The following is a 19095-nucleotide window of genomic DNA, read 5'->3' on the forward strand; positions in this document are numbered from 1 at the left end:
TGCAGCAATACAAGGAAAGTGTGTGCTTTCTGCAGCTGTGTGTAAATGCTACTGAACCGGTGACAAGTCCAGCAGAATGGAGTAAAGCCTCTCTGCTGTCGTGTCTTCATCACACGTTGACACCCAGACGTCAATGTGCCATTTTGCAATATTGAGCTGTGGCTGACAGATGAGGATTGTCAAAACACTACACAAAAACACAATGCAACACACAGCAGGCAGGGAACGGTGGAGGATAACTGTGACACACACACACACACACACACACACGGTTTGTTAAAAATCCATTAGTCTAAAGGGTGAAAGCAGGAGACATCAAGCCTGAGAGAGTCGTCTGACTGATGAGCTCACTATATTTCCTGTCAGAGGATCTCTCTGCCTCACTGGGATTGAATGAGTGGGGCAACAAGAAAAAAAAACAACTGAGGATGACATGTGAGAAAGAAAGAAAAATAAAAATAAAAGAGAAAGAAACAAAAAAGGAGAAAAGAAAGTCTGAAATGGAGAAGCGAAGAACGGCAGAGACAGGCGCGCAGGGAGAACAACCTAATAGACCTTGCAATGAATCATTGTCATGAGCACTGACAGGCTGAAAGCCCAGGCAGGCGGGACCATGAAGATAAAGACAGGGCAACGAGGGAAGGTCACAGAGCTGGTGGAGCTGCTACATACGGTTTAATGGACCCAATCTGTACACGGGACCAGATGAAAGAGTGGGGAGGGTGGCGCGGGTTAAAGAGGACACAGAACTACACAGGTCACCTGGACTGATGCTTTCTGATAGCCCTGGATTAAGAATGTTCATCCATCTGATGAATAATAAGATGATGTTTGGGCTCAATATGTCCTCGTTTCATCACTGTGAATCTTTGAATACGACTGTATTGCTTTTAAAACTGGCTTTTATTTTAAATTTCTTTTTAAAACTCACTTAATGTGGCCCTGCCTCCATTGGTTTAGCTGAGCTGGTCTCAACACATCCTGGACCTCTCGCTGAATTTAACATCTCAACATTCTCATCTGATTCTGAAAAAGACTGCAAACAAGCATATTTCTGAAAATGTCACTGTGTTCCTTTAATTAGACAGCGCAGCACTTCCTTCTATTGTTACACTGAGAATATTTAACTGTACCTCTCAGACTAGTGGAGTGACTTAAATAACCACTACCAGGTGTCAAGGACTGCTCAGTATGCATGTTTTTTTGTGGGTTTTTTTTGCACTTAAGCTCAGACAACCTCAAGGATTTTTACTCAACTGGCCTACATACTATGATAATGGTTTAGTAGTTATGATTATTGAGCATTAGATAAATAGACAAGATATTTCGGACACTTTCGGTTAACCCTCTACTATGTTTTCTTACACTGATAATGTCACTCATACCACTATTACTGTTAATCCTTCATTATTAGAACTTACAGTAACGGCTACTCTTTGAACTTCAACCCTCTCCCCCTCCTCGATATCAGACCTCCATTCCTCCCTCGCCTGGGGGTCCATTCCTGTCTCTTCAATGGCTTTGTGTGAGTGTGTATGTGTATGTGTGTGTGTGAGAGAGAGTTTCCCAGACGGGGCCGGATGAGCTGTGCTCTGTCAGACCCAGCTGAGTCTAATGTTCTGATCCTTTGCTCATTGTTCCCATTTTGAACAAATACAGCATTTATTGTTGTTTGGCTTCTATGGTTAATTGAGGGAAAAAAAAAGCTTTAAAAGTGTCCGGAGCTCTTCTAAATTAAGACATCAAAGAGCCTGATAAATATACAGACGGAGGCTAGCGTGTTTTCCAACAGGCCACCACCAGACCAGCTGCTCAAGAAAGCCTTTACCTCACTGAGAATGACTGATCAGTAGTGATATAGCGGATACTTTTGTTAAAATTGAACCACTGTAAGAAGACTCTACAATTATCAATTATGCTCTTAAATACGAGAGGACAATTTCTTTTTTTCTTTTTTTTTTACAATTACACTTAAAAAGCTTCAAAACTACACATGAACATGGTCCAGCTCGCTTTGTGAAAGCAACTCCTCCTAGTCCATTCAAACAGTGTCAATTCATTTATAGATAGAGATTCAAATAATTACAACTTCCATGGAAGAGACAAAAACAAAAACGATCCAGACATGTTCTTATGCACGTGCACAAAGTCCCTCATGAATACTAATTTCCTGTGAGAGGCCCCCTTAGTCTTTCCCACAGGGCAGAGTCAATCAGAGCCAGCATAAGGTCTTAACTAATCGATCTGTGCTTCCCAGAATCTGACATTTGAGGTGTGAAGGAGTGTGTCTGGGCTCACATCTCATCCTGTGCTGAGGACACAGGTCAAGTATTGAACTGCTCTAAGCACCTCTGCATTACTGGGCTATGAAGGCAGCTGGTGAGTAAACACACCACTTTCTTCCCTTGAGGGGATCAGTGGCTCTTCTCCATGGTGATAGCACTGCAAACCTACTCCTGTGTGAGTGTTTAAATGGATGTCATTTGCCACGTTTTCCTTTTCTTTGTCTAGTTGAGTTTGCTGTCACAGTCTGTCCAGAGACCAGGTCCATAAGGCAGACAACATGTACACACCTACACACACATCCACACATAAGTAGACTCACACCTGTGGCGACACCTAATACATGATTAAAGACACGTAGGCCATGGTAACTGGGACCTAATGCATGATTTAATACACGTAGGCAATGTTTACGGCTTTCATCATGGTTTTTTTCATTCTATTCTTCATGCATTGAATAAACAAGAGCTTCCATTTGTAGAGCCAAGCGTAACCTGGCATGACACAATCATTTCAATGTTAGAGTTCAATTCGAACAGCAAGAAAGACCCCATCTCCTTCTCCTGGGAGTGTTTTTAATTTTGAGAGGCCACTAAGCCCTTTGAAATCAAAAGAGAGTTTAACTAGTTAAAGTAAATGTTCCTTATTTCATTACATTTTTTGCACTGCAAGAGGAAGTGCATCTGTATTGACGTCACCTGCCGCACAGTGACCACATATTCTGTTTTCTTCTGTTTGCCATGATTACTGTCACTCTTTTTCTGACTGCCAGTTTTCAGTCATGGAGTCTGTACTTGGATTACATCTGTCTGTGTTTTCTGTCTCTGATAGTAGAGACATTTTGCCAATTCATGATCTCTTTATAGGGCCAGAGTACATTCAAATCTACTTTGGTGTTAGTATATATTAGTATAGTGTTCAAGATAGGGTTTTTTTTACATTGTGTTATAATTTGGTTGACTCTGATTTGTGCTTGGAAAGCAGTGTTGGCGTGAGATCGGTCAGAGTGTGTCTGCACCCAGCACCAGCGTGGGTTTGGAGGGTTTTGGAATGAAGGGGTACAAGGGAGACTAGATTTAAGCTGATTAAAAAAAACAATCCGAGTCAGTGGGTATCTGCCTAATTCTGCTCTACATGCATTTGTTGGTGTTTTTGTTTGTATGTGTGAAATGTATCTGCAGAATTCTGCATGTGCAGGGTTGCTGCACACTTTCTGAAATCAAATTGAATGTTTTTTAAGACTTTAAGACCTTGACAGAGAAGACTTAATACTCTTTCCACAGCCAAACGAATGCACATTAGGGCTGAGCTTCATGTTTGAAATCAATTTGATGATATTAATAGGGACATTTTTCTGGATATTTTTGTATTTCCATATAATAATCATATGTAACACCGCAATAAATGAACTGCATGCGATGGACTGTCGAACAAATATCACAAAAAGTCATTACAGAAGACCAAGCCATATTTAAATAAGTGAATCCTGTGTGGAGGTATATTTCTCATGCAAATAGGCATCACCTCAGAATTTAAGACCTATAAGATTCAAATAACATTTTTTTAAGGCATTCTAATTTAAGGAGTCGTACGAACCCTGATGTAAAGTTTTGTTGGTATTGCTACGATGACTGAATGGATTCCATACTTCACTAACATACAGGACAATGAGCTGGATGACCTATCAAATATTTTAAGCCAGACTTTAATTGAATTAGTAAACTTTTCATTCTAGTTGTATTAGCACACCACAACCTCCACTCTGCTCTCATTTCACTCTCCTCTTGTGATAATCACAGACACGCAGGTCTCTCGTTCCTTTATTGATAGGCTAAGTGTGACATGGGGCTTTGTGTACGGCTATAATCACACAGATTTACTATATCCTCGGCGGCTATTTCCACCTAAACATCAAATGATCTTCCAGCAGGCTTACAATGGCCTCGTTTTCTGTTTCACTTTAATTAGGCTGCTGTTTGACTGCAAGGCTCGCCCACAATAGGACTGTAATAACAACTGGCACGGGGCTGACCCTCCCATCGGCTTTGTTCTCGTCTCACACAACAGCTTTTCTGGCTCTGCAGATGAAAATGATATAAGGGCTTGTTTCCTGACTGCCCCGTTTAGAAGAGAGAACAGCGATGGTCAAAGCTGCCTCTTCAAAGTGAACATTAATTATGCTTCCAGAAGAGGCTGAGCATGGTGACTCTACACTAAAGAGCCAATTATTAAGTTATTACCTGTTTGAACCTTCGTCCGCAGCAGAAAGGAGAGGGGCCGCAAAGAGCATGTGGATGTAATGATAAGACTTAACCTCACTAACCTTTATCAACACACACAAGCACCACAGAAAGAGAGAAAGAAATCTTTCGCGCGACGGTCGAGGTCTCTGTGCCTTTGCCGTCCTACAACGACAAACTGTGTGACAGATCAGACAGTCTTTCTGGGCATTAGGCCTGTAATTGGTGCCTTCGGTGTGGACAGAGGCCCCATGACTCTGTAACAACCTGACCTTTCACCAGGCATATGAAGCTCAACATGTCCTCTGACAGTAACCTTTTCCCTCCGCTCGAAATGAAGCCAGTGGTCGCATATGTCCTGCTACCGAGAACTCACCCGGGCTCCACTTACTGTAACCGAGGCACGAACACTACAACGCCACATACGGTCCATATCCTCAGAAACAGCAAATCCCTGTGGAAGGTGATGGAATTCAACTCAGCGAAGGAAAAGCTCAAGAAGAATATAACAGCCGCTCTCAATATTTTGTCTGTGTACAAAATATATGGGAAATCGTTCGGAAGTGGAATTGAAGAACTTTTTGCTCAATCTACATGTTGGATGTCTCAAAGTATAAATGTCTCATCTTCTTCTCTTGATCTTCTCCTTTGTGCCTGATGCAGATGACTACTCTACACTACATGATGACACTATAATGTACCTCACAATTTGTACAGTATGTTTATTGTCTTAAATGTTTTGTTAAGAAGTTCATAGGAAACTCGGTCTACTAAAAAGGTCTATAAAAGCACTGTTGTCTTTATTCCCTTTAGACAGACAAAACATGTTGATCCTGAACACGTTTGTGGAACATGGGAAAACATATTAATCTGATCATATATGTAAACAGATGTGCATCATGAGGAAAGACTATAAATACAATACAGTATAGGGCAGCCGTTTGTTCTAAAAATAGACATTAAAAGGTTAACTGCCTAATAGTCTGTAAACGAATCCAATTACAAGTCAGGCACATGGCGCACATGGAGGAAATGCACAAACACGAAGGATCACAGCTCGAATCAAGAACAGTTACTCCAGGAGGGGGCTGATTATGCCACAGACTGAAACACTCCGAGTAGCCAAATCTTCTTACTGCATTCCTGATACTTGCAAATAATCACACTGTGCTGCTAATCCCTTTGTGAGAGCGGATCATAGGTTCCATAGTTAAATCCAGACCAATGGGAATGAGGCTCCATTAAAGGTTTCAAGTTGCTGGACCCAACTGTCCTGCACTGAACTGAGATTTGCAAGTCTAGTTACTATTTGACAGAAGCTCATTTAAATTTAAGATCTTTAGCTGCTCTCACCCAGAACACAGCAGACAGGAGTGTAAACATCCCACCAGCTGACTTTGTTTAGTCTTTTCTAGTTTTATATACTTACATTTGTGTAATGCTTTTTTGTTGAATGCTTTTGTCTATCTACATACTTAGCTCAGTTTGTTAACAAGTGTCTCGAGTTTCATGTGGTTGTAGCATTTCGTATACAGGTAAACTGTATATAGGTACAGCATCTTATCAGACAGACAATCAGACTGTCTGTTGGTCACCAGCAGTTTTATCTCATCTGGTCAGATGTTTCCATCACAGAGGATCAGCTGTGTGTTTTACCAACACACGTCACCGTGTGACCATCACACGTACGACCCTCAGGGGACAGAAGGGTGACTCAAAGTTCAATGAGCTGTGTATGAAATTCAGACTATTGATCTAACAACTCATCCAATTGTTCAGACCATTTATCACTGGGAAAGCTCTGCCTATTTTTAGCAGTTATCATCACCTGTGCCGTCATACTTGGTCACGCCAGAGCTACACGCTATTATACTGACCCTAAACAGGACGGGAACAGAGTCAATTACGTGTTCAAAATTATGATAAATCTTCAATCTCCCTGGTGCTAAGAGTTTTAGCGTTAGCTAGCTGGCATGCTGGCACACAAACATGATGATTACATAGGCAAATCTTTAATCTTACTGGGTTTAATGGGCTCCTTAAACTGGGTATTAGGGAGGTGGCTAAGCCAGGTGATTGTCAGCACTTGGCTCCATGGACACGGAGAACACAGATGGGAACACACCACAATAACAATGCATAAACACAGGGACATGCAAAAAAAAACAAGGAGGGCTATATAAAACACAAATGCATGAATCCAGTGTATCTGTAACAATGAGCGCTTTGCTTCAATGTTTCCATTACATCTGTGCCACAGAGACTTCATATCCATAACGAGATGACAGGTGGGTGAATGGTCTGTCTGCAAACACAGTAATGTGCCATAACTGTGTAACACCTCTGTGAAGGCCGGAAACAATACAATAACTGCCTGAGGGCGTACGCAGAACCATACTGCATCCATGCAATATGAAGGGGGGGCGTGAGGGGGTGTAATCTCACTTTTAAATGAAAACCTGAAAAAACACTGGAAAAGTGTGAGACTAAGATCAATTTGCCAGACGGAGATGCAGAGAAAAGCAGGGTGTGAAAGTGAACGGAGCCTGACTTGTATGTGAGAGAGGTCTCTGGCCTGTGATCCCTACCGGATAGCCCTCTGTTTTCTTCTGGCACCACTTCAGTAAAGCGTTTCTCTTAGATCCTCCATACTCCCGCGCCAGTGCAGCCAAAGGGTCCTTTCTTTCCACACTGTCATCAGGGAAATATAAACCGCAATCACAGAGGGAGAGGGAGAGAGAGAGAGAGAGAGAGAGAGAGAGAGACCCAGAACGATAAGTGTTAGAGTTTGATTCCCTTGCAAAACTGTTCTGTTCACATCCACAGTTAAACACACATGCACATGAAATAAGCTTCATAAATATTTAGACAGTGACATACAGATGTCAAGCCAAATATAATACTTCAGTTATGTAGTTATTTCTGGATGCCAAAAATATTTCAGCAGATTAGGATTGTGTTCAATTTAAGTAAGCATTTTTCCCTGATGAAAATCCTTTTAAGAAATCATTTCTACATGCCTGTAAAGTAAAATAATACAATTCTTTCTACATTTCTCAGGAGATTGCTTCAGCGACCTAAAACTACCTAAAAAAAAAAAAAAAAAGGAAGTTCAGCAGCTAAAAACCATCATATATTATGATTAATGTTAAAAGAAAATTGTGCAAGAAGCATCTGATCAGCTGACAAAGCAACATAGTGTTAAACTGTACAAATTATGATAATGAGACAATTGAGCAAACTAATGAATGCATTCATGTGCAGTGCAAATATTTCATACAGAATAGGCTACAGGTAGCACTAACATTAACTCTATAGCTTAAAACCTTAAAGGCATAGACACATAATGACAAAAGGAAATGGTTTAATGGCCTACATAACATGTGCTATAATGGAGAAACTGAAAATGCTTTCAAGTATTAAAAAATGATCCATTTGTACAGTTCTTTGGCAATTCTTTACTTTCCTGTAATAGTTTTCGCAATTTCCAAATGTTCCCTATTTTTTATGTACCTCCCAGAATGTCATGATATTCTAAGATTTCTATTATCAGAGGGGACTCTGGTGTTGAATCTTTTATTATTACTACAATGGTTTATTTGTATAAGAGTTTAGAGTTGGCTCAAGATTACTTTGGAGTGGAGCAGCTATATATAGTTCAGCCTGATAGGTCTGGCTTATAGTTTAAGTGCTTCAACACAGTTTTTATTTGTCTCTGTATTAATTTTCTTGTTCTAGGTCTACAGGCTGATGCTCTAATGTTTACATGTTTACACTGCAGTGAGACACATGGAGAAATGACAAGTGATTGGTTAAATGCCCATCTGCAGTATTGTTCAGAAGGTCTAATCCCTGGGGGCCAGTGCTTGATCTGAGGCCATGGGAAGACTATGAGACACGGTCATTGCTCTGAGCACGGTAAACATTTCACACGTCATAGCAGCTCTGCTGTAAAATTCATTATTTCTCCAGTTTGAGGCACCGCAAAGCCAGAGGCAACAAGATCCTGTCAAAACAAACGTTGCAGAGGCACAATGTACTGTGCATATGCATGCTTCTATCAGCAGTGATATAGCAGCTTTATCACCACCCTAATACCATACCAAACACGGTAATGGACTGCTACTGTTTGAGGAAGAAGGTCTGCAGGAAGGTATATAATGCAGTTAACTACATTTACATTAATAACAGATAGGCAGATGCTGTGAAAAGATTAGGTAAACTGAGTGAAAGAATACAGTACAAATGATCTTTTTGACTCTGTGTGTGTGAGACTTTTGAATGTAGCACTTATGTAAATCGAAAAGATGAATAGCGGAAAGAGGAGGAAGAGAGGTGAGGCTGGACAGACAGGTTTTTTGAATTTCCAGATCATAGAGGGTGATTTTTATTTGTATCAACAGCATGCTGGTTGAAGCGGAGGGTGTTGTCCAGTACAATGCCCAAAGTTTCACTGTGACAACACTGGATTATTGCCAAAACTCAAACACTGTGAAATGTAAATGTTAACTTAAACACTGAGTAATCTTCCATAGATGTTCCCAGATGCAGATGAGTTTAACTGAACATAGTGCTACAATGTTTTTGGACGCAGAGAAGAACAGTCTGTATTAGGAAGTGCCAGCTGTGCCAGCAGTGAATTGATCAAACTATGTTTGTTTAACATCTCTTCCCTCTCTGATAAGCGAGCACTGTGTTAAACTGTGTTAAAGTAAGGTCACATGTGTCATACCAGCAACATATACACATGTGGTTGTGGCTGTTGAGTTGTGAACCTCAAAAGTCTCTCAGCTGGAATTTAAGTATTGAACACTGAATTTCACAGAACCTGTTAGCGAGAATCTTAAAGGGGAACTTCTACTTTGTAAAAATTCAGAAACAAAACTGTATTTTCCCTAAATCATTATTCTTCTGCTGCAAAGTATTAACACATTTTTTACCCTATTCTGAATGTTTTTTTTTGTTTTTTTTCACATTTTCAGAAACAAGGTGAATATAAGAATAAATACTTGTTAATGTCTGATTTGTTGCAGTGTTGTTGGTCAGAGCATGTTTGAATTAAAAATATAAAAACATAAAACATGGGATAAAACTACAAACTAACTGAACAAACCTGGTTTCATGCATGTCATTATATAAACTGATGTTTACTATCCTCCAACTAAAGGAAAAAAATGTTTTACTGTTTCCAAAGTGAAGGAGGTGGGTCACATTATATCAGTGGTTTCAAGGAAACCCTCAGAGCTAAACAGGTGGAGTTATCCCACAGCCTGATAAGACAGAAGCCTCTGGGAAAGCACACCTGAGTTTGCTGTTGGCTCGGTTGTAGCTGAAGGATGCTGTGCGGCCGCCGAGGGAGGCGGGAGTTTTGATTACAGACTCTAAGGAAGGGCTCTTCCTCATGAGGCTGGTAGGTTTCATGTCTTCCCCGCAACTTGACAATTTATCTGAGGGATCAAAGCAGGAAAGAGAGAGAGAGAGGATTTGAGGAATGAGTCAAAAACAGACAGATAATTTTTTATTTCAAAATAACAAAATTGACAATGCCTGTCTGTACAAACACATAACTAGAAAATGGATCAGATAAATCCTAAATCTGCTTCATAAAAGGCTGATTTTATTGAAACAGCTCAGTGCATTCAGAACCATTTCTATTCAGTGCTTATGTGTTACTTTATGTGTCTCAGCCAAGTAACCCAGGGAGGAGCTGTGAACCACATTTATGGTCTCAGCTGTCTTAGACCAAAGTCATAAAACTACCCACAGAAACAACAGTAGTCGGATGTTTACATATCTTAGTTCCTTTTCATTTTACTTTCATTGTAGATTAATAACATCTGACATTAAAGTATTGCTCATTTCTATAATCACTGACTCATAATGACACTTTGGCTGGCAGTCAGTATTCCTGAAAGCAGTGTGCAATGACTTTATGACAGCTAACTTGAATATGAAATAAATATAAATATGGATGTAAATCAACCACGACAGCTACCATCTGAAGTACATCTGTGTACATACCGTGATGATGAGAGAATTCTCCATGATTGATCCTTTTTTCCAAAGTCTTTGATAGGGGCTTTATGTATGACTGTCTCTAAAACATAAAACAGAACAGAACAGAACAGCGGTCACACATAATTATTCACTTATAGGAAGTATTTTTCATGTGTATATGTAAAATATCCTCAGGTGAACCTGGATAGGGGAGACAGCAGCAGCCGGTGCGGTGCGTACAGGGATCCCACTCAGCGGGCTTCTTGGTGAGGAGTGCATCTGAACTGTGTGAGCCGGTCCATCTGAAATACCCAAAAATATAAACATGGATAACTGTTTCAACATTTTTTTAATATTAGTAAATCATTATCACATTGATTCCAATACTTCAGCGTTATTAGTGTAAGTAATGACTCTACAGAGAAACTCTACAGAAAAAGGACACTGTTCCAGGAAAACATAATTAAAGCAGCTTTCCACAGTGGCATATGGAGAACAGAAAGAATGACTCCCATTGTGCCTTCAGTCTAGCCCAAGATAAAACAAACCATAAAAATAGGCAAAGAAGGAACAGTAGCACTATCCTGTAAAACCTGGTAGAGACAAATATTTGTGAAATGTTAGGCTGACAGTAAAGACAGAGCTATAAATACTGAAATATGTAGCATCAAGTATAAAAAACTGTCAAGTATCCTCAGTTGGCATTTATTTTCTTAGTCAATGTTAGAGTTTTGTAATATTTGTAATTTTAATGAGTGTAGTGTATTTTATTTATTGAACTTCTAGTGTTAAAGGACGAACTGACAATTTTTCAAGTCTGTCTTGACAAGTTTGTCTGTCTGACACGTTTTCATAGCTGTAATCATTCCTCTTGTTCATACTGACCATTAGAAGATCCCTTCATAATGTAATTACAATGTACGTGATGAAGGACAAAATCCACAGTCCTCCTTCTGTGCAAACATTTATTTAAAAGTTGAAGCTAATATGAAGCTTCAGTCATCCAAATGAGTCAAATCAAGTGGATATCTTTCAACATTAAAGTATTTTTAGTGCCAAAGTGCCACTTTTAGTAACTATACTTCCACCACAGCTCAACAGGGAAACCGTGTCCGAGAAACACAAAGAGGGATTTGATGCTAAAAATACATTAAATGTGTCAGATATCCACTTGATGTGACTAACTCAGACTGCTGAAGCCTCATAAGTTTCACATCAACTTTTAAATGACTGTGTGGACACACTGCAGAATTTGGCCTCATGTTACTGTTGAGGTTTTAGCATAGAATTGTAAAATTATACAAGCTGGTGTTGCTGAAACAGTTTTTCGAAGAATGCGAGAGGAACAAACATTTTTCCACAGTGTTGCTGTGACTAAAGCTATTAAAGGAACATGTCTCCTCATCAGTCACAGTTTTATCCAACACATCAGTTTTGCACAGGTCGGAAGTGAGTCTACTGACAAACACAGGGGGAAAAAAAAACAAACAAAACATCCAATGTGCCTGGGGTCAGCTCAGACCACACAGTCCCACACAACTGCACATAACTCTGCTGAGGAGAAATGACAGATATTCACACTGGATATCTCACCAGCTGTTGTCCTCTACAGTCACACTGCTGTAGTGGGATTCCTTCTCAGTGTGTATATGTGTGTGTGTCAGTGTGTTGAGATGCTCGGTGCTCACTCTGTCCAACAGTATCAAAGGACTTAATCAGGGATTTGACAGTAGCTCCTGGCTCTAAGTCGGCATCTCCGCTGGCTCCATCAATGGGTGTGGTCGGGATCATGGAGATGCCACACCAGTGACGGCTGTTATCGGAGTCGGACACTTTCCCCTCTTCACCTTGGGACCTGACAGACACAATGAACAGAGTTGCTGTGTAGAGACACGTACAATACACAGACCGAGGAGACGAGAATCTGACAAGAAACCATGTGAATTTGTCAACTGGACTCACTTATCTTTTATCAGGTTACCTGCTGAGTACAAGAATCAACGGTCTAAGTTAAGGTGCTCAGTGTATTGACAAGATCATGTGATCATAGTTTGAACTAAAGATCTGTCAATAACAGGTGATCATTTGCAGATAGCCAGGTCTAAACTGGGAACACAAAATCTAAGCAGTCAAAACATTAGGACACTTTCAACACGTCGCCCCTGGTGAACATTGGACTCTGAACCAAGAAGTGAGAGATTTGGAGTCTTTATCAGTAATCGATGAGGAATTTCTTAAACATTGCACTCGACTCGCCTCCACAGAGTATACACTGGCGGAGATACAAAACCACAACAAGCCGTACTGGTGTAATTTCATTTATTCATTTAACTAATGAACAACAGTCAAACAGACTTACAATACACTTATGTACTCTTTCACAGGCATAAAACCAGTTCACAAGTCTGTCTAAGTCTCTTTTTGCAGAATAAATTAACAGCACATTTACTGTATTGTTCATTAAATGGCTTTGCTATAGACAGAAAATTATCACACTGTCACCATCTCATCTTTTTCTACATGGTATTTTTGGCAGTGTCCAAATGTTTACATTTTGAGCATCAGTACCTTCTTCTCTGGTAGAACAATATGGCTTTTAATAGAAATGCACAAATTGAATATCTCTGATAAAAACAGGACTTTAAGTAGAACCTGAGATCCTGAAACCATATGCCGTTATACTACTACAGTATGGTGTACTATATTATGTAGGGAGTTTGGCTCAAAGAAGAAATAAATCAACCATTTGACAGGTGACATCTGTCAAAATGAGTGACATCACAAAATGTGAAGATCAGATACAGTAAAAAAGTCTGTTGAAGAAATCTCAATATGTTCAACATAGTGATTCAAGGCTGGTCAACAAAGAGGAGAAGTATCATAGCCTTGAGCGCCCCCTATTTTTACACTAACAGGTCAATAACATGATAAAAAGTGGAGTAAAAATGAGTTCCACTGATCCTTCGACAGTGATGCTTTAAAGGACAAATAATCCTTTTAAGGAACCTGTAGCACAGTCTTCTTGGTCTTTGTGTTAACATGGACCGTCAGCCTTTTGGTATATCTTAGGAGAGTAAAACTGACTTTGAGGTACAGCTGTTTGTGTTTGTGGCAGCTCTAACATCTAATTTTGGCAGTACTCTGAATTTGCCAGCATGACAAACATCAGAACCATCCTGGTTATTTTATCTGGCAGAAATAACTAATTCCAAGAATTACTGCATTAATTAAAAAGGAATAAAGCAATGATAAAAAAAAAAAAAAATAGACACACACATATACATTAACAGAGCAGATGATATCAGTATGTCCACATGGATGTCACCCGTTTATGGTAATTTTGTGTTCTATACTGCCACCTAATGGCAATATATGACACTGCATTCAGTTGTATTCCAACTGCAGGACCAAAGATCAAATTTACAGGTTTTCTCATCTGCTGAGAAAAAATACTAAATGTACAATGTAAAATACAATGTTCAGTTCTCAAATATACTGTTCATTTTTAACAACAGTGAATGCATATACTGTTGCTTTCATTCTGAGGTCAAATGTATAAGTACAAACACCTTCAAATGACTCTGTGATAAACTGATGTTAGCCCCTATGATCAAAATGAATTAAAGTGCTTTCCTAGTGATCTGTATAACTCTCAGATGGAAGGAAGAGAAAGTACTTTTTATGTGATGTGGTTGGTCAGAGGGAGAGGTGAACACAGGTCAGGGTTGCATCATTTTTTTTTTTTTACTGTCCAGTATTATATATATAAATTATATATAAAAACATTTGATAAAAGTGTGACTAGATAGAAGTGGTTGGACAGTTTGTGAGGTTTTAAAGGGGATTTACATCTTTTTTTAATTTATATGAATTTGTTGTAATGAGATGTTTGTTTTTGATGTACTTTCATTTTCTTTTTGTCTGTTACATTATTATTTTATATATAATAATCACTGCTCATGTTTCTTACCACTAATGTTGAGAAACATGTAGATAGACTTTTGAAACTGGTGCCTGTACGCCATAAGTTTATAATTATTTATACTGAATTTATTATTTAGTTACTGACTGTATGTTTGCATGTGAAATTCTATAAAGAAAGTCCCTTTTCAATTTTTTTTTAAATATTGACACAGTTCCTTAGACACTTAACTGCCTTGATTAAAACAATGATAAAGGACTATGTTATTTTGGTGGCAGTGATGAACTTGCTGAAGTTATATATTTTGACATGTGAGTTAAATGTTGTAAGTGAGTAACTGTATTTTGCAGGACAACTGAGATGCTGTGCTGTTTAGAATAAAATGGTCTGGTGAATGCTTGTTGGGTTTTGAGAACCACAACCATGTTTCAGACTGTTCTTCAGCAATTGAGGAAAAAGTCTGACTTTTTTTTCTCCTTTTCTTTTCTTTTCTTACAGATCATACTGTAAATGTCAAGCTTTAAAGTAAGCTAAAAGTGGTCAAAGTGAAGGTAATTTGACTGATACAGAAATAGTAAGAACACTAAATGTAAGGTCCAGCACAATAACCAAGAACCACCTAGTTTTTGAATAATATCAACTGGACTTTCAGTTTTGCTGTGTTGCTCTTGCCTTTAAATGTGACTTTGTTCTGGCTGCTATGAATCTAAAGTCATTTTTACACTTCATTTTGCTTTAGTAACAGATCATGTACCCTCTACTATCTCATCTTCCTAAAAAGGCACAAAGCAGCTTTGCACAGTATAAAAAGAGAGTCTCTCAAACATATGGCATATCTTCAACACAAGTCAAGAAATTTACAAACATAAAGAGTACATTCATTGGGAAATAAAAATACAGTATTATTTAGAAGGTTCCAAAATGTAAAAACATGTAGAGAAATGGAAGCCAGACTCTGCATCACCAGACTGTTTGTGTACTGCATTTACATTGGTCACTGTGGTTTAGATTGAGACTGGTTTACCACACTTCATTTTTCAATTACACAGAAGAGTAATAAGTGCAACAATAACACTGTCTTCACATGGTGCTGAGGTGTTGGGCACATCTCTAGTGCCCTTCTACTGCCGTCTTGGTATCAAAAGTGGCTCCGGTGCTTATTCTGAAAAAAAAGAAAAAAAAGAAGAAGACAGAAGATGATCTACTGTATACAATTACAGTATAAAATGTTTAAAACATTTACATGTGCAGTATATTACTCACATTGTAGATGTGCAGCAAAACTAGAGACCTTACAATTCTTAAAATCATTATTTTAAAAAGCCGACCTCTGACCACCTCTGGACTTTTTAAAACTCCATGCATACCTCACAGGATTAATAAGGTAACTGATAATGTCAAGTAAGACTAAATCACCCGGTGATGAAGACGCTATGCAAATGTATCTGAAGCAGATGATGCATAGCATGGGTTTAATCCAGTCATGCTGTGCAGCCCATCCTGCTACTTAATCAAAAAGTAGGAGGGTTATTCATTCAGAGAACAGCAGGTGGCACCAGATACATCTAATTTGAACAGCGGGTTTAAAGAACCAGGCAAAGCAAAGCAAACCGAAAAGGTAAGACAGTCCTGAAGGTGCAGTCAGCCAGAGTATGGAAAGACAGACAGATAGTCAGACAGGCTGAAGCAGCAACACGAAGCCAAACACAGACAGGACGGTCAATGAAAAGCAGCAGCACACAAGGCAGGGAGAGGCAGGCTGGCTGAGAGAGGGCTGGCAGGGCAGGGAACTCACCTGGACTTTACATAAGGAGCCTTGTCAGAGGGACATCTTTGACAGAGTCATCACAGGGGGCTGCTGGAGGTTGGGAGCGGACGCAGCGTAACAGCTAATCTTGGGGAAAGTTGCCTTATTTAGCTATGGTCTACCAGTAACGTAACCTACTATATTCACAAACACTGTATGATATCTGAACAGAAGACTATTTGACTATTTTTTATGTTTTTTATATGCTAAAAACTCTCTCGTGAAGTTTGTGAGCTGTTATAGTATAACTGAAAATGTTGACCATGACGGGCCACACAGATAAACAGAGCGACTTTTTGACCTGGCATGATAATGAAAGGGGACAAGACTGTCAAAAACACTGTGGCATTTGCACGCTCAAACACACTGATATACAGTATACTCACACACAAATCCATCAATCACATTACTGTATGGCCACAGTGCAACAACACTACATGAAATCTTAAACAGCATTGTGTGTTGGCGAGGAAACATGTTCACTGAAAAGTGCAGTGAGGACCGTGTTATACTGGCTTCAGTGCTGCATTGTGACACACTCGGATCAAAACAGCATCTGCACAAGTAGCAGATATGTCACCACTTTTGCCCTCTCATGTAATAATAATAATCTCTAATCAATACACTGTTGTTTGTTGTGTTTGAGTGTTACAGAGCGGTGGTCAGTGTGGAAGAGGGAGACAGAGATGGCAGCAGCTTAAAGGAGTAGAATACACAGAGAGAAATACTGCAGGAGACTGCTAACTTACCAACAGAGTCTGCCAAATCCCAGGGACCTAAACTCTGGAAGGGTTTAATCTTGTGAAATCACAAGATAAGAACTAAATCATGTCCATACTAAATTATTCCTAGTAAATATTACATCCTACGTTGACCCCAGATAAGAATTTTGGAAACCTCTTAATCAAGAGTTTCTTGGGAATTGAAATGACAATAATATTATTCTTTGTACCACATGTGTAAACCTTGACACTGGATGGGGATATGGCAAGACTCTGGCAGGTATTTCATATCCACATTGTGGTTCAGAGAGAAAAGAACTGCAGCCTGATACTAAAAAAGAAGAGTGGGGGTTGGGGATTGGTGGTGGGGTAGGCACTGAAAAAGGTGGAGTATGGTGGAGATGGTACCTGACTCCCTGCAGGGCCTCGAGGTCTGCGGAAAGCTTTGCACTGCGATCCTGCTCCTCCTGCAGCTGCCTCCTGAGTGTACGCAGCTCCTGCTGGGCTTCCACTTTGATGTCATTGGCCACCACCACCGCCGTCTGGAGATCTGCCTGGAACCGACGCCACTCCTCTTTTTCATCCTTAAAGCACAAACAGGACACACGTGGATGCAAATGTAGACATGTAGAGGTAAAGCAGCACAGCACATACACACAGCATCATCAGTAGCATATCAGTTATTGATGATGCTGTGTGTGTTTGTCAAAATTAAGATTTACTTGGGTGTCAGCAGTAATTGGTCTTAAAATGTGGCCTAAAGAAAGATAAATGAAATCTAATAAACAATGGTATGCAAACAAATGCACTCTCATGTATTTACTAATGATGAAGAAATTATAGAATAGGCTGGGAAAATAAAATGGTAATGAGGATAATGTGTTAGATGCATCCTGCCCTATCCTGATCGAAATTTTGTTAACAGTGTTTACTCTTTATAACAGAGATCTGTGGGACTAAAACAATATTACAAACCACATTTCTGAAAGCCTCGGAATTGTTTAAATTCCTGATACTGAAAAAAACATTAAAACAAATAAGAAAAGCACTTTTTGGATCTGAACCACAAAAGGGAGACAGAACAAAATGTGTTCTCTGGTTTGCAGCACGTAACTGACACTAAAAAAGAAACAGATATGCCAGATAAGTAAAATAAAAAATAAAATAAAAAGTTGGACCTACATTCAGTGTTGTAAAGTCAAAAATCAGTACTTTGTACATTTGTTTCTGGCTGTCTTTTAAACTATATTCTAAAATGTTTAAATGTTTTTTCAGACTTGGATCTCTATCAATCAACAGTCAGGCAGATACATGTAAAAAAGGAGATCACTGAGTGAGCACTTAATATTAAGAACAAGGTGACAGAGACATTCAGAGGAATGTATCTGGTGCCCTTGATAAAAGCACCAAAGAGAAGTGATACGTGTGGAATAATACCGTGGTAAAAAAAATAAATTGTCTGAACAGGCATATTCAACAATCCTGCTGGAACAATGCTCGTGGACAGATGACTCAAAGGTCAAACATTTTGGCAAAAAGACAGGGAAAATGTGAATACCAGCACTGGAACCTTAAAGTGATTCTCCATCCAAAAGTTTAAAAAAAGTTGCTCCAAGCTCCGAAGCCCTGCCTGAAGCAGCCCAATTAATTTTTAGAGCAATGTTGTTTTCATTACAAAGCTAGATGTAGAAATAGCGACACAATATACTGGACAAGAGAATATGTGATATGGCATGTTACAGCTGTCAGACAAAGGTGTATCTGATATCAGGATATCAAAATGACATGGTACACGGCCTAAATAGGCAGTATACTCCCTTTGCAATAAACTGAACCATCTATATTGTTTTGTTTTCATCGTGTCTGCAGCCTGGGGTGAAATTGTCCAAACAGATACTAGTTACTTTCATTACAGACTATGTTGAAAACAATGTATGGCAACTCAGATGTTACAAAGCAGCTTTATTGGTCTTTATATCGAAGGCTTCTTACCTTCATCTGTCTATTTAAAACTTTCAGGTGTCGATCTGTTTCAACTTTCTGCTCCTCCAGCTTCTTGACAAGATCTGCAAAGACAAATTCAGAGTTTTTGAGAACCACTTCCCAAACTCTGTCAGGTATAAT

At 39.3% G+C, this 19095-nt stretch overlaps 1 protein-coding gene across 3 annotated transcripts in view; it reads right to left on the reverse strand.

Annotated features, from left to right (window-relative positions):
- specc1 (sperm antigen with calponin homology and coiled-coil domains 1) overlaps positions 1-19095 on the reverse strand; it is a 62083-nt gene that overhangs the window by 10026 nt on the left and 32962 nt on the right. The window contains exons 6-12 of one of the 3 annotated variants that reach the window (XM_062432817.1): positions 18964-19037; positions 17380-17555; positions 12209-12375; positions 10722-10822; positions 10545-10620; positions 9826-9970; positions 7112-7214 (exon numbers count right to left, since the gene is read on the reverse strand). In XM_062432817.1, the coding sequence (XP_062288801.1) occupies positions 7112-7214; positions 9826-9970; positions 10545-10620; positions 10722-10822; positions 12209-12375; positions 17380-17555; positions 18964-19037 (842 nt within the window). Of the gene's footprint in view, positions 1-7111; positions 7215-9825; positions 9971-10544; positions 10621-10721; positions 10823-12208; positions 12376-15033; positions 15605-16237; positions 16332-17379; positions 17556-18963; positions 19038-19095 lie in introns of those variants that run through there. The other 2 variants (XM_062432818.1, XM_062432819.1) reach the window with 2 other exon arrangements.

Source organism: Scomber scombrus, chromosome 14, assembly GCF_963691925.1.
Source record: "Scomber scombrus chromosome 14, fScoSco1.1, whole genome shotgun sequence".
Classification (NCBI taxonomy): Eukaryota; Metazoa; Chordata; class Actinopteri; order Scombriformes; family Scombridae; genus Scomber; species Scomber scombrus.